At 49.1% G+C, this 16,821-nt stretch overlaps 1 protein-coding gene across 1 annotated transcript in view; it reads right to left on the minus strand.

The window, feature by feature from the left end:
* LOC147734886 (C-type lectin galactose-binding isoform-like) overlaps positions 1–16,821 on the minus strand; it is a 67,125-nt gene that overhangs the window by 26,191 nt on the left and 24,113 nt on the right. The window contains exons 3-4 of the mRNA XM_086953666.1: positions 12,058–12,215; positions 584–724 (exon numbers count right to left, since the gene is read on the minus strand). Coding sequence (XP_086809792.1) covers positions 584–724; positions 12,058–12,215 — 299 coding nt within the window. The remainder of the gene's footprint in view (positions 1–583; positions 725–12,057; positions 12,216–16,821) is intronic.

The following is a 16,821-nucleotide window of genomic DNA, read 5'->3' on the forward strand; positions in this document are numbered from 1 at the left end:
ATTCGGCCCCTCCACCCTCCTACAGTAATCATAAAGTAATTTAAAAGGCACTTAACCTGCCGCGGCTGCTTCCTTCTTGCCATGGACGCTCCCCTTCCTCCTCCTCGCCGTCCTTTTTCACGGATAACCCCTACGTTGTATGTCCTGTGAGTGTGCATGTGAAGAAGGACTGTGGGGACGAGGAAGGAGAGCAGCCATGGCAGGTAAGTGCCTTTTTTATTACTTTATAATTACTTTGGGAGGGGTAAGGCACGTAGTGGAGCAGAGAGAAGTTCCACTGAGTTGTTTTCCAACTCCGTGGATCTTCGTGTAGAGGCGCTACGCCTGCTCCGCCCAAGGTTAATGAGAACCTTGATCAAAGAGGTCATTGAACATCGCTGGTAATATTTGCATTCTAATGGATGGATACCATACAGTCTGGCTAAGGCGAGAGTGAGCTTATAGACAAAGAGACTACATTACCAATAGGGATGAAGTATCAAGCATAACATAGAAAACTGTATTTGTTAGACTTTTGAAATGTGCATAAAGATTGGCACACACCAAACTAATACTCATATCAAGGAGAATGAAAGACACTCACTTTGAAGCTGTCATGTATTCCTATCCAGTAGGCGCCTTTGTTGAAAGGATCGGTTGGTTTTCCCATCAGAACAAATACAAAATCATTTTCTTCTTGGCTGTGAATGGAGGCCAAGTGAGAATTGTAGGAGAGACAGGTTGACTTGAAAAGACAAACAAAATGTACATCAGATTAGACACAGGGAATGGCGCCTGATTCTATAATGTAGTGTTATTGTTATAATACAATGATAATTCTTGACTTTAATATTCAGCCAGAAAGACAGATGTGCTGCGTTGAGTGGGATAGTGAGAGGAGAAGCAGCATCATATTGATGAAGACTTGGTGCTCTCTTCCAAAAGCTCTGATGAACTTGTAGGCAGCCAAGCACCTCATATACACTTTTGCATCATAATGCAAAGCTCTGTGTGAGATGTCTAACATCGATTTTGTACTGCAAGGGTACTCTCACAGTACAAAATGCTACACTTTGACATACTTTGCATAAGTGCTATATAGTACAGCACAAACAGACATTTTGAAAAGTGTGGAGGTAAAAATTGTTTCTTCTACTTTGTATCAAAAACCATGATTGGTTGTGTGGGAATGCTCATGCAGCAACCATTGGATGCCTTCTTGATGCAAAGTAACGCAAAGTAGTGCAAAGCTTTGCTTCATGTTTCTTTTAGGCAAATTTCCAGGACAAAATACGTTTTGCACTGAAAAGTAAATACCTGAACACTTTTCCCTCATGTGCTTCACTGTTGGATACTTTGCACTGGTACACAATTACGTATTAAAAGCCATCACAACAACACCTTTCAGGACAAAGTCTTTGCAGTAAAGATATGGAAGCGGTTAAACACATGTAGACATATCATAATGATACAAGAGGCCTGGGGTTTCTTCTTAAACATAGAGAGATGGTATGTGAATACTCAACACTGATTGTATATGGCTTCTTTGATTTTCAATATCTTACAAATCACAAACAGTGGACCTTGCAGAGTACAAAATGCACTACCACTGTGTAGCAATACTGATAGCTACTGGATTTTATTGGTAAGAGATTACAAAATGCAAGATACCTATTCCATCTTAAGTCATGTTACTAAACATCTAGTTCAAGAGGACTGGAATATGCTTTGCAAACCTTACCATAAAGAAAGTGGCAGGGCTTTTTATTAACATTATGTCTGCCACCCGGCTGACACCAGCATGAGGCTGGGTTGCGCAGATAACTAATTTCTTGCCCACAATGAAATTGGTGGTAGAAAGAATAAACAATCAACAAATAAAGGACAACTGAAATGTAGGCTATGAATCCTTGTTTCTCCTCAAATGTTCCTCTTTGGAAGAGTGTGTTCTGCACCAGCTTCCAAGATCTAAGCAGTAGGTGTTGTTATCAAACGTGCAGCAGGTGTCTGGCACCGGGGCCCAGCGGTGGCTGTATTTGACTACCCAACTGAGGCAAAGTTTCCATTTTCCTTCCTTTAAGTGGGGTTTGTGATTCTCTTGCTATGCCTCAGCAAGTCCCATCGCCAGCCCCCGTACCCCCCAGTTCGAGGATTGAGAACTGTGCGCAGGGTATGTGGCGTGCCAGCTGGCCTCCTAAGACTGTTCCGCTTCCCCGATCCCTCGTTACGAGACTTTCGCGATCCCTCGATCGCTGTGTATTGCTCCTTACTTTAATCTTGATAAAGTCTTTCTTGATAAAGCATCACGGTGTAGTGTCCGTTCATAAGTGTGGTGTGTCGACAGTGTGTACGATCAGTCCTCCCCGGTGGGGACTCCCCCCTCGATAAGACTCGGCAGTACTTGTGGGAGAGGAGGTTCCAGGTGGTTAGGAGAGTCCTCTTGACCCCTGGGGTCACCGCCTTCCAACATTGGTGGCAGCGAAGCAATACGAACCTACGTCTGAAGATCGTACCACTGACACACTACCTGAACCTACACGCAGCAAACACACAAGAAAAGAGCAACAATGACGACTACAGAATCTGGTGTAAAGACAACCTTCGACAAAGACCTCCTGGAAGACTACACACATAGAGAGCTGAAGCAGTTCTGCAAAGAACTGAGTATCCCGAGTACCGGACTAAGATTTCCAGAAAGCGCTGACCGTCTGGGTGGAGTCCGGAGCATCTCTTCCCCCGATCGAAGACGAGGGAGGGAGGCCACAGACCGAACCCGGTACACCGACCGGTGAGAGAATCCAGCAACCGACCCGGAGCCCAGCCACCAGGAGAGAGCGGTCCTCGGAGGAGATGACCGATCGAGAACGTGACTGAAGCCATGAGCTCGAACTAGCACGCCTCAAATTAGAGGGTGAACTCAAACTCGCAGAAAAAAAGTTGGCGGTGGAGCAACTGCGGCTCCAGGGAGAGCTAGAGGAGAAGAAGCTCCAGAGGGAGCATGAAGGACGGAAACTTCAGCTCGAACACGAGCGCAGCCTCAAGGAAATCGAATTGAAAGCCAGAAAAGAAGCAGCCGGATCACCGGGCCTTGGGGAGCAGGTGGTCCCCAAAGAAACGAAGGTGCATATCCCCAAGGACGTTGTAAGGGAATTCTACAAAGGAGACGACATCCAGCAATGGTTCAAAGCATACGAGGTGGCCATGTCCGCTCACCGGGTCCCGGAGAAGGACTGGGGGGCCGGCCTGTGGAGCCGCTTCCTCAGCGAGGGGAGAGACACCCTGCTGGACCTACCAACGGCACACATGAACGCCTACCCACACATGAAAGACGCTCTTTTATTCCGCTACGGCCTAACGCCATAAATGTATCACCAGCGGTTTAGGGAGTGCAAGAAGATTCCTGGCACTACCTGGGTGGACTATGTGAACTACTACACCCGGGCCCTAGATGGGTGGATCAAGGGCAGCAATGTGACCACCTTCGAGGGCCTAGTCGACCTAGTGGCTTACGAACACCTGTCCGCACATTGCTTTGTGGAACTAAGACAGCATCTCCTGGACAGCAAGCTCGCTAACCCACGGAAACTGGCTGTGGAAGCCGATCGATGGGTGGCCACCCGAGTCCAGAAGGCGCCCGGGGGAGACCCCCAACGGAACGACCAAGGATCTTCCCGCCAGCGAGGTGGGGCAAGCAGCAAAATTCCCAGTCAGGGCCCCAGCGTAGTCCCCCCAGAAACCAGGCTCCCCGCTCTCCTCCCTCGACTAGAGCCGCTCCGAGTGCAGGACCCCCGGGGCTCCGCCCCAGCTCCACGTGCTTCAAGGGTCAGCAACCCGGGCACTATGCCGGTGACCCCCGATGTCCCCTGACCCCGAAATCCACTCCCACTGGGTCCTCCTCTAGACAGATATCCTCAGTAGCCTTAGAAGAGGAAGAGGTAGAAGAACAGGGGGAGTGGGAACCCGCAGCCATGGTCCTAGCCTCCCTGGGGGATAGTGAGATGATCCCCAGAGATTATCTGCCCGACAACACCGAAAAGTACCGCCAAACATTGAAGGTTAATGGGCGCAGCATAGGAGCTCTTCGTGATACAGGAGCCAGCATCACGTCTGTTAGGTACACGCTAGTTCCTGAGTCCATGATCATCCCCCACACCTCCTGTCGGGTGATAGCAGCCGATAACTCTGTCCGCACCTGCAAGATAGCCCAGGTCCCGTTTGAGTGGGAGGGGCTCTCGGGCGATCTGCGGGTCGCAGTTCGCACGGACGTGCCAGTAGACTGCCTCCTGGGGAATGACCTAGAGAGTTACCAGTGGAAAGAGGTAGAGAGAAGGACCCATTTAGCCATGTTAGGACTGCCCCAATGGGCCTGTGTGAGCACCCGGACCATGACCGCCAGAATGCCCAACCCCGAGAACGAAGAGCCTGAGTTCCCCAGTTCAGCCCCTGATGTCCCCGAGGGCGGCGATCACCCCACGGTCCTCGGCCAGCCCCACCTCGAAGAGAACGCATCCGACGAGGGTCCTCTCGGACCAGCTGTCGAACCACTCCCGACCATAGCAGATCTCCCCGAGTTGGCCCAGTGGCGCCAAGAGGGAGGACCGTCCCGAGAGGAGTTCTGCCAAGGGCAGACCTCCTGCCCTGCCCTAGAGGGTCTCCGCTGACAGGCCGCCGCCCAGGCCGCTGGAGACCAGTCCGGCTCCCATTACCTTTACTGGGAAAACGGCCTACTGTACAGTGAACAGAAGACCGCAGAACTAGGATCAGCCCGTGTGCTGGTGGTACCCCTACGTTTCCGCGGACTCCTCCTCAACTTGGCCCACGATGTGCCCCTGGCAGGGCATCTGGGCCAAGATAAGACCTTCCACCGACTAGTGACCCATTTCTACTGGCCCCACATGCGGGCTGATGTGGAACACCACCGCAAGTCCTGCCCCACGTGTCAGGCTAGAGGCAAGAGCGGAGGCAAGCGCAAGGCTCCCCTCCAACCCTTTCCAGTTGTCAGTACGCCCTTTGAGAGGGTGGGGATCGACATCGTCGGACCTCTGGACCCCCGGACCTCCTTAGGCCACCGGTTCATTCTGGTTCTGGTCGATCACGCCACCCGATACCCCGAAGCCATCCCCCTCCGGACCGTGACGGCCCCGGTCGTGGGCCGGGCCCTCATGGGGATCTTCTCCCGGGTGGGATTCCCCCGAGAAGTGGTAAGCGATCGAGGAACGAACTTCATATCCCGGTACATGAAGTCCCTCTGGCAACAGTGTGGGGTGTCCTACCGGTTCCCCACCCCCTACCATCCCCAGGGCAACGGCCTGGTTGAGCGGTTCAACCGCACCCTGAAAGGGATGATCATGGGTCTTGAGGAGCCCTTGCGACGCAAGTGGGATGTCCTCCTACCCTGCCTCCTGTTCGCCTACCGCGAGGTACCCCAGAAATCCTTGGGGTTTAGCCCTTTTGAGCTGCTCTATGGGCACCCCGTCCGGGGTCCCCTCAGCCTGGTCAAGGAAGGCTGGGAGGCAGCCCCCCCGAGCACACCCCCCGATGTATTCTCCTACGTCCTGGCCCTCCGGAACCAGACGCGGAAGTTTCGCGAGCTGGCAAAGGCCAACCTGGAAGCCAGCCAAGAGGAGATGAAACGCTGGTACGACCAGAATGCCACTCTGGTCGAGTTTCAACCAGGCCAACAGGTTTGGGTCATGTCCCCAGTGGAACCTTGTGCCTTGCAGGACAAGTGGACTGGCCCCTTTAAGGTGATAGAGCGCAAGAGCCAGGTCACCTACCTCGTTGATACGAAATCAGCCAGGAACGCCCTGAAAGTGTTAACCGTAAACCGGCTCAAACCCCATTTTGTGCGGTCTGAGTTGGGGTTCCTCCTTGCCACCGACGACGGAGAGGAAGAGGAAACGGACCCTCTACCCGATCTCCTGTGTGCCAGGGATCAAGATGGCTCCGTAGAGGGAGTGAGTCTCCCCTCCTCCCTCACCCCCTTGCAGCGTGAGGAATGTCGCCACTTGCTGGGACAATTCTCAGACCTCTTCTCCCTCACTCCCGGCGTCACCAGTTGGTGCGTCCACGATGTGGACACCCCTCCAGTACGGCACAGAGCCTACCGAGTCCCGGACCGAGTCCGAGCCTGCATCAAGGCTGAGGTCGACAAAATGTTGGATCTAGGAGTGGTGGAAGCCTCTGACAGCCCATGGGCTAGTCCCATGGTCCTGGTTCCGAAGGCAGCCGCCCCCAGCACCGTTCCTGAGCTGAGGTTCTGCGTAGACTACCGCGGACTCAACGCAGTCACCCGAACCGATGCACACCCCATCCCCCGAGCCGACGAACTGATTGACCGCCTAGGGTCGGCTCAGTAACTTAGTACCTTCGATCTCACCAGTGGCTACTGGCAGATCGGCCTCACGGAGAGGGCCCAAGAAAGGTCTGCTTTCTCCTCTCCGGATGGCCATTTCCACTACCGAGTCATGCCCTTCGGCATGAAAAACGCCCCGCCACCTTCCAGCGACTGGTCAATCAGGTCCTCGCGGGGTTGGAAAGTTTCAGTGCCGCCTACCTAGACGACATTGCGGTGTTCAGTGCTCAGTGGCCCGAGCACCTGCACCACCTCTGGGAGGTGCTGGACGCCCTGCGTCGAGCCGGGCTCACCATTAAAGCTAGTAAATGCCAAATAGGACAAAGCTCAGTGGTATACCTAGGGCACCAGGTCGGCAGCGGCCTCGTGGCCCCCCTCCAACCCAAGATAGACGCAATCAATGCCTGGGAGACCCCCTCGACCCAGACCGAAGTGCGGGCTTTTCTAGGGCTCACAGGGTACTACCGTAGATTCATCAAGGGGTACGGGAGTATTGTAGGCCCCCTCACCGAGTTGACAGCCAAGGCCAACCCCAAGAAGGTTATCTGGACCCCCGCCTGTCAGAAGGCCTTCGAAGAATTGAAACAAGCCATGTGCACCCCTCCAGTCCTACAGGCCCCTGACTACTCCCGAGAGTTCGTGGTTCAGACCGACGCCTCCGAACACGGCATCGGGCCATGCTCTCCCAAGTGGACGACAAGGGGATTGATCATCCGGTAGCCTTTATCAGCCGGAGGCTACTATCCCGGGGGCAGAGATGGAGCACCATCGAGTGAGAGGCCTTCGCAGTAGTCTGGGCCTTGAAGAAACTGAGGCCCTACCTGTTCGGGACCCACTTCCGGGTCCAGACCGACCACCGTCCTCTTCGGTGGCTCATGCAAATGAGAGGAGAAAACCCTAAACTGCTACGCTGGTCCATCTTTCTCCAAGGGATGGATTTTACTGTGGAACACAGGCCTGGTGCCGACCACGCCATCGTCGACGGCCTGTCCCGCTTTTTCCGCCTCAGCGAAGAGAACCCCCAAGAAGATGGGTAGTTCCCCTCGTCTTTCAGCTGGAGGGGACGCATGTTGGACCCGGCCTCGTGGCGTGGTCCTCGCTGATCTCCGCAGCCCCAGATCTACGGGGGGAACTGATTCCCGTCCACCCAGAACTGTACATGACACTCCTCCACTGGACCTGAGACAATCCCCAGACCGCGTGCCTGCACCCGTGCACGTGACCATCAGACTCCATGTTTGGCCACTCCGGCCGGCCGGCCGCCTTCTTTCCTTTCGGCAGCCCTGGCCTCTCCTGGCTGCAGCTAAGCCTGCGCGTCCGGCGCGCCCAGATCCACCCGGGGGGTGAACGACTCACCAAGTACCCGAAACCCAGACTTCCATCGCACCTCCGGCCCCCTTCCGAGGAACTGGTTTCCCTCACACCTCTGAACTATCCCTGGGGGCTGGTTTCGATGGCACCTTGGGCCTCCTAGTGAGCTGGCTCCAGACCTTGATGGGCGTCTGGGATTCCATGGGCGCATGGTCCAAAGCATCAAAGAACCAACCGCCGAGACGATCAGGCGCCTGGCCCTCGGACCTCCGGCCTCCTGCCTATGAGGGTCCGGACATCAAAGGACTTGTTGACTATAAGACAGCCTGCCTTCCACCTAATCGGGAGTTGTATCTTGGACAAGATAGCCATGCTGATCTGATTGCGGCTGACTTTGAGGAGAACAGACTCTGACCCACCGAGCCCTGCTGACGTCATCGCGGCTCACCCTAGAACCCACGGGACCTGAACCATCGGAGCCCTGCTGACGATGTCGCGGCTCCCTCTTGAAGCACCAGACCTGAACATCGGAAGCCCTGCTGACGCTGTCGCGGCTCCATCGGCTTACGAGTGCGACGGAGTACTCCTGCCCAAGTCCTGCTGACCTCGTCGCGGCTTGACGAACTCTCTGGTCCGGCTGGACCATCGACGCTACCCTCACGATCATCTTGAACCAGAAGTGAGTAGAACAGCAAGTCCCATCGCCAGCCCCCGTACCCCCCAGTTCGAGGATTGAGAACTGCGCAGGGTACGTGGCGTGCCAGCTGGCCTCCTAAGACTGTTCCGCTTCCCCGATCCCTTGTTACGAGACTTTCACGATCCATCGATCGCTGTGTACTGCTCCTTACTTTAATCTTGATAAAGTCTTACTTGATAAAGTATCACGGTGTAGTGTCCGTTCATAAGTGTGGTGTGTCGACAGTGTGTACGATCAGTCCTCCCCGGTGGGGACTCCCCCCACGATAAGACTCGGCAGTACTTGTGTGATAGGAGGTTTTAGGTGGTTAGGAGAGTCCTCTTGACTGGGGTCACCGCCTTCCAACAGTTTTCCAGGTGCTGATTGGAAGCCGTTTGAAAATTATCCTTAGCATCTTCAGGGCATGGAAGCATTATGCGGTGATGGCATTGACTTAAGTGATAATGTTGAGATAGCTGTTGATGATGATCCTAAGGTTCTTGATGTGAGTGGTGGTCTTAGGGGTTGGGTGTAGGTCCTAGTTCTTTTGGCCAACAGGCAAATTCCCACGGTGGAGTGCGTTTTTCAATGATCATGATTTAGGTCTTGTCAGTGTTCCGCTTCAGACTGTTGCTTTCCATCCAGTGGGTGATTTCGGTCTGTGTACTGGGCGTGTTGTCCATGAGGGAGAGAATGAGTTGAGTGTCATTGGCATAGGAGAGGACTTTGATGTTGTGAGAGAAGATGATACCAACTAGTGGGATCATGTGTGTGATGAAGGGCTCAGTGAGGATCTTTCCGGAACAACGCAGATAAGGTCACAGGCATCCAAGGTTTATGGTCCCAGGCTGACTGACAATTTCCTTTCAGTTAGGAAGGAACAGATCCATCAGATTGCATTTCCTTTGATTCAGATGTCAGTTCCACATTGCATAAGAATGGGGTGGGAGACTAGGCCAAAAGCTGTGGTGAGGTCCTGGAGGATGAGTGCTGCAATGTCACCTCCATCCAGAGTAATGTGTATGCCATCTATGGTGGCAATGAGGATTGTTTCAATGCTGTGGTTGGGTCTGAAAGCAGACTGAGTGGTGTTGGGGAGTTGTTGGCTGTTGAGGTATTTAGTTAAGCGTCTATTAATGATTTTCTGTAATTCCTTAGCCATTGAGAGATGGTCGCTGACTACTTTGTTTTCTTTTTTTCTACTATATAATTTTAATTTGTCTTCTATGTGCTTTTAGGAGTTTGTGTGTGCTTTTGGGAGTTTGTGTGTATGTTTTACTGTGCATGAGTAATTTGATGAATGAAGCATGAGTCAGTCAATGGATGAATGAATGTATCTGTGCATGGATGAGTGACAGCGTGCATGTGATCTTATCCACTGGTTGCTAGTAATTTAAGCTGGAGGGGGCATGCATCCATTGATCTACATGCATTCACAAGTGTGCACATATACACACACCATTCACAAGCACAAATGCACACACATATCACCGCACACACTCAAAAATCCACATACTTTCATACATGCACATATGTAGGCACACATCAAACATTAAAATGAAATGAATTTACCAGATGCTGCAGAGATCTTGGCCTCGAGCCTCCTGCAGGAGTGGTACTGCAGTTGTCACTTATTGGATGGAGAAATCGGCAATCCCTATCTGTCACAGAGTGGCATAGGGTCAGTGAAGCTTGCTAGCCCCACACCATTTTGTAACAATGTGACAAATAAAAGGTGCTCTGCATTGGGCACTTCATGGCTTAAAACCCCCAGGTGCGAGGCTATCAGTAATGCTACCCCTGACCATGAGAGGAGGTCCTCCCAGTGCTTTGACAGGCTGAAAAGGTCACACACACAGAGCTGTGACATCTTCAGCACTGCAAAAATCAGCTCAGGCAACTAGGTGCCTGTGCATTTAAAGCAGCATTATAGGCTCTCCGCTCTTAAGAATGGACCACTCCTGATCTTATCATTGACTCAGGATACACTTTCTGTGATAATTGAAAGCTATTGTCATTGCCAATGCTTGTTTACAGAATGTTCTACCGGAGCAGCATCATTTTGGCACCACCCTTTCATGTTCTAACAATGCCATATACATGTACACATAGTCTATGTAATTGTGTGTTTTTTATCATTAACATAAAGTTGTGCGCTTGACGGAGATACTTGCTGCATAACCTAAACACTTACATGAGTGTGTATACTAATGTTTTCTTCATATTAATACCTATTTGCAGTTCTTGTTTATATCTGCATTTGTGTAGATTAAGTGACTCTTTGGCTCAAATACATTCACATATTCAGTTAAATAGTACCCTGCATTTGTTTTATGACTACATATTGTGCATTCAATTGTGCATTGAAGTATTTTGCAATGTTAGCTTGACCAAAGGCCTGAAGCATTTGAATCTAACATTTAACCTTCAAAGCGAAAGTTGTTTGCTTTGCATGTTCTCTCCCCTGCAGGTGCAGTCTCAAGGCATTCATTACTTAGTGAAAGGCAGATTGTGTATGCAAGATTGTGAGGCTCAGAGAATAACAGTGGCAAGGACGAGAGGCACTAACAAACAAAGGAAGTAGCACCATTCACATGATATCTGGAGACTGGAATAATCCAACAGCATTTCTGATGCAGAGACCAGGAGATTGGAGTAGTAATGGAGGGCATCAAGTTTCACAGTGAGAAAGGTAAAAGTAGATGGACTCATGATTTAAGACTCTCAAATGTTCTGCAGAGTTTAACAGATGGTCATATTTTCAGTTTAGGCAGATTCCCCTTAGACTTGGAGAGGTACAGACATCCCTGCGATATCTCAGTTGTGTGGCTTTATGCTATATAAAATTATTTATTTTGGAGAAATTCTCCAGGAGTTCTACAATGCTCATACCTGCTTACCTTACTTGATTTGATTATGGTATTCCCAATTATTGTTGTCTAGGTTAGATTTAGTTTAGATTATCTAGATGTCTGCATGCATAATTGGCAAGATGACCTCATATCGTATCCAAATTATTTTCCTTATCTTCTGAAATGCTAATGCTATTACTGAATTTCTTGTATTCTTCATGCTATTGAGACTGAACTTTGCTATACAATTTGGTCTGCTGGTAGTGATTTTGTAGATTTACAATATATGTCTGAGATTTTTGTGTATGTTAGTCTGGCTTTGGATTTGTAATAAACCCACATTTAACCTCATCTATCACTTAGGTTTTCAGTGTGTACCCAAATGGGTTACCCTGTAAATTGAACTTGCGGATGTTGTCAATTCCTCTTTTCCTCAGGGGCCTAAAAAGTTTAATTGCAGGGAATTTAGAGATAAGCCCAAAGGTGCTGAAACACTATTGTATTCATGACAGTAGCTTGGGAACCTGTGTATACACCTACACACACCACATATTTAATTGGTCTCATAAATCCTACCATACTAATGGCAGTGGTGGGCATCACTAATATGCATACTTGGAATGTCATAATTGTTAATAAAACATAATTATAGCAGTGTAATAGGTTACATGGCATTATATAAAGGCCATGGAGATGTGATCAGCATTGATCATCATCCTCAACACATTGTGGCCCATTTTTACTAAAGGTTGCACCTTTTAGGTAATTTAGCACTGCATATGTGGGCCTTTAAATTGGTTAGTAAATTCATCTAGCAAGAATCCATGTAAAACCTTCGTAAATAAGAGCCTTTGTATTTGTTAGAGCATGCATGGAACTCTTACCTCTGCTTCCGGCCAAGACACTATGTCATTGAATCGCTTGTAGCAAGCATTCTTATACTGCACCCATCCCTGATCACAGGAGCCTTGAACACAGAGACACCTTTCATTGGCATTTATTTTTGAAGTTGGTGTCGGCTTGGCCGTGATCTGACAGTTACCTAGTAATATTCAAAATACAAAGCAGAGAGGGGGGGTCTTACGTTATAGAACAACACTCTTCAACAGTAAACATTTTAAATCAGTAATGGGAAAATATAAAATACCAACCGAAGTCTCTTCCTTAAATCCACATTATTGTTGCATCATATCCATTTAAAAACACATTAATCAGCACTCATCCACACGTCATAATACAAAAACAAGTTACATTTAATTCAATCTGTTAAAATCCAATGGAACGTTCGCTATCTCCCAAGCATTTCTCCTGGCATTACAGAATTGGCCATTTGTTCAACAAAGATTTGATGTAATATTCTATTAACGACTTCTCTCTCCACAAACAGCAAACATTGACAAGAACCCTTCATAATTGAACAAGTTTATCATTGAAGGAATTGCTAGACAGGATGTAATCTCTATTCTTTCCTTGCTTTAATGCTTGGGTTGAGTTGCATTGTGTTAGCAGCAACATTATTTCATGTGGTGGAAAAGCATCCAACCCAAGTAATAATCCACTTTCTTCCTGACAGGCAAATGGTACATTGATGGTGTGAGATTTAGCAATATGTATCTGCTGTCCCAGTTTGCTCATGTAGGAGACAAATCTGTTTAACAAGACTTGTAAGCTCACCCTTGTCCTGAACATCAGGGGCAGTATTATACAGAGTGCCTCGGGGGCCCAATGGGCATTTGTGCCCACTTTGTGTGCCCACAGGTCACTCTGGCATTACTGAAGGGGCCACAGTTGCTTGTGCATCCCCTTCTGTAACACAGATAGCATTGGCGCACATAAAGTGGCAGCGCTATCTGCAGGGGAAATCCCTCATTCGCATAGGGGCATGCCTTGCCTCCGCGTCCATGCCGTAATAGCGACTTTGGCGCCGGGGCAAAAAAGCCTTCAGGAGGCACACTGACAGTGCGCCACCTCAAAGGTGAAGCACTGTCACTCGGCCCCCTGATGGCACCCCTCTGGTGGGTGAAAAGGGGCCTCATATACCCCCAAACATCCCCTTGCAGGAGGGTGAAAAATCACTGACTGCACCACCCCCAAAAGGATCGCTAATCCCCTTGGAAGGCGCAGGCGGGTGCCACCTGCACAGTGAAAACACAGAGCGGCTGTAAAGCAGCCCCCAGGGCACCTGCCCGGGGGGGGCAGCACTTTCACCATAATGCATTGCATTTCCCTTCATTGCGCTGGGCGCACCTTTTTAAAGTTGCATCTGGTGCAATGAATGAAAATGCACTGTTTGCATATGTCACAGGTTCCATGAACACTCAATTCCCAAAAATCTTTTTCTTTTTATTTTAAATCTTTAGCCTATTTTCAATAAATATGTACAGATACAAATAAATGATCAATGAAACAAATACAAAAAATATAGAAACCATTCTTTCCCAATTTCATACTTATAAGAGACACCACAATCACTCAATACTCTCCTTCATCCATTCAACATTCATTCCCGACACATAACCAACTCCACACACTCACAAGTTCACCTAAGGGTTGAATCAGAATCACTCACAGTGGAAAGCTAGAACACAATAGGGAACACAACGCACACAGCCAAACAACATCAAACTTGACCACCAATTTAAATAAAGCAATGCACCAAAATATCAACAGAGTAAACAAAGAATCATGTTACAGTGCATCACAAACACCAACTTAGTTTTAAATATGTTTGTTTGACTAGAAAGTGGGCAAGGTCGACGCAGTTCGAACCCTTTGACTAGCAGGGTTCTCCTCAGGACCATAACAATCTATAACAGAAAGAGAAACACATACTCTTACTACACCGACCCCTTAGTGTCAATCAACATCATGAAAGCACCCAAGCGGTGCATATGCTTTTTACCTTACTCATAAGAGAAAAACTGTTCTAGTTCTGTCGGTCCTCAGTGTGTCTGCAAACGTAAAAATAATACAGAAAAACTCATAAAGGAAAAAAAAATAAACAAAGGAAAAAAAGGTGTAAACCTACACACCGTCAGATCTGCATATTAAAATGCACGCCGTGTATGAGTGAAATAATGGGCTTACATTGCGGTGTCATCCAAAGTCCCTGGAACTTCAAACAATATTATTGAGGCAATTAATGGAACAGTTCCAGTTGGTTGAATACCGGGACGGAGGATATTAAGTTCAGTCTCAACTCCTCCCGACATCGAATCACGTTCCTGGATGTGGAAGTATACCCCTCTGAAGGAAAATGTGCTACTACTTTCTTTAGAAAGCCTACGGATAGGAATAAGGCAACCATCCCAGGAGCCTAAAACAAAATTTGCCTTTTGGGCAATTTCTAAGAATTTGGCGAAATTGTTCGTTCAAGGACGAATATTGGCTTCATGCCAATAAGCTAGTGAATTGCCTAATTGAAAGAGGATAACCCAAAAAACTGTTGAAAAATGCCATGAAGCGGGCATGGTGGAAACCACGCGAGACACTTCTTGAAAAAAGAGTTAGAGCACACATGGGTAGACTTGTCTGTGTTTTTACTTTCTGTCCCAATTCTAATCAATTGAAGAAAATTATCAACCAATATTGGCATTTGCTGAAAAATCTGGATTAAGCACTGGCACAGGCTCCCCTTTTTGCTTTCAAAAAGGAGAAAAGCATTGCGAATCATATAGTACGGGCCGAGCTACCCAAACCACCTAAGTCCACATTAAGAAGTTATGTTGGACTGGCACCAGTGAGTGGTCACCATACATGTGGGTCCTGCACTTGTTGTGATCAAACGTTGGAAGGTTCAGTGTCCTCTCATGAGGGGGTACATTGGAAACATGAAACATTCACCAATTGTAAATCCAAAGGAGTGGTTTACGGAGTCCTCTTCCCATGTCCCAAACTGTATGTGGGTAAAACAAGCCAGGAGATCCGCAAAAGAGTGACGCAGAACAAATCCAGAATTAAGAGAAATTTTGAAAACGCTCCTCTAGTTAACCACTGGAAAGCTAAGGAACATGTGGTGGGTGATCTTAAATCAGAGTTCTTCAATCTGTGGGGCGCGCCCCCCTAGGGGGGGCGTGACACCATCTCAGGGGGGGGCGCGCACTCCACTGTAATCCCTTGGAGAATTCCGGTATGGCTGGAGGGATGAAGGCGGAGGAAGGGGAAATCGACAGGGCACGAAGTGCCAGTGCTTTTGTTATGTTAACCCTACCCGGAGGGGGTTAATCCATGAGCTTACAGCTTCAGCTGCAGTGGGAGGCAGGATGACTCCTCTGCTAAAACCGAAAGCAAACCAACAGACATGCTTTCGGTTTCAGCAGAGGAGACCCCTGCCTCCCACTGCAGCTGAAGCTGTCAGCTCGTGAATTAACCCCCTCCTGGGAGAGTTAGCTCTTCCCAGCGAGGAGAAAAATTTTCCAGGGATGTTTCAAGGCATGGGCGAAGTGGGCTCTGGGCAAGGTGGGCTCTGGCTCAGGGCCCCAGCCTTTCAAAGGGGGAGGGGTGGGTTGGGGGAGGCTGACTGAAAGAGCCAGCTCAGTTCTACAGAGTCTTGACCTCATGACCTTGACATTTTTTTAAACCCAATGTTGTAAATAGCGTTTTTCTATCATTAATTTTTAATGTCTAGGAGTCTATTACAGACACTTTGCTGACATAATGGGGCAGATTTACAATTACTGGCGCATCCCTGCAAATTAGCAGGGATGCGCCAGTAATTGTGCGCCGCAGCTCCGCCACCCATGATGCGCCGCATTTACAATGCGGCGCACCATGGGGCAAAAACGGCACAGATGCGTCACGCATCTGTGCCGTAAAGGCGGCGCATTGCTGGAGTTGCGTCACAAGCGCGACGCAGCTCCAGCAATGCTCTGGGGGGCCTATTCTTCCAGTGCTGCGTCAAGCCTTACGCCAGCTTCAAGCAGGCGCAGGGTTTTGACGCAGCATTGGCCTAAAAGTGACTGAGTGAAATCTTGTAGATTTCACTCGGCCACTTTTAGGAGGCGTTATTGCACCGGAACGCCCCCCACTGCGCCGGAACGCCTCCTTATGGCACAGGGCTTTACAACGTGACGCATCTCAGTGCGGGGGTATTTACAATGCGTCACATTGTAAATACCCCCCACCATGGCGCATCTTTTGCGCCACCACTGCGTCACAAAAGTGACGCAAGGGTGGCGTAAAAGTGGTGCAAGGGGCTTGTAAATCTGCCCCAATGTGTTTATGCGCCATGCAACATCCATATAAAAAGTTTATTTCAGATCAATGCATGACCTCACATATGAGAAATGGGAGGGTGTGACAGATTATTTGCAGTAATATTAGTGAACTGCTGGTGTGCTACATACTGAAAACACACATCACTATCCCTGAATATCAGATGTACACACATTTAGTATTTGACCAAAGAAGGCATGAAAGAGCTGAGACTGGATCATAAAATCAAAGCTGGTCTGAACTGGGGCCCCCAAAATACATTTGGCCCAGGGCCCCCAAAATCCTTAAAACGTCCCTGAAAGTTTCTTTCAAATTACACAGGCAGGCGCGCAAAATGCCAACCAGCCATGTGTTGTTTAAAGAGCCTGCATATTGCTTGCCTTGACACTAAATAGCATATATTCAGGGCCGGCTTTAGCGCTGATGGCGCCTGG

Source organism: Lissotriton vulgaris, chromosome 1_2, assembly GCF_964263255.1.
Source record: "Lissotriton vulgaris chromosome 1_2, aLisVul1.2, whole genome shotgun sequence".
In the NCBI taxonomy this organism is placed as follows: domain Eukaryota; kingdom Metazoa; phylum Chordata; class Amphibia; order Caudata; family Salamandridae; genus Lissotriton; species Lissotriton vulgaris.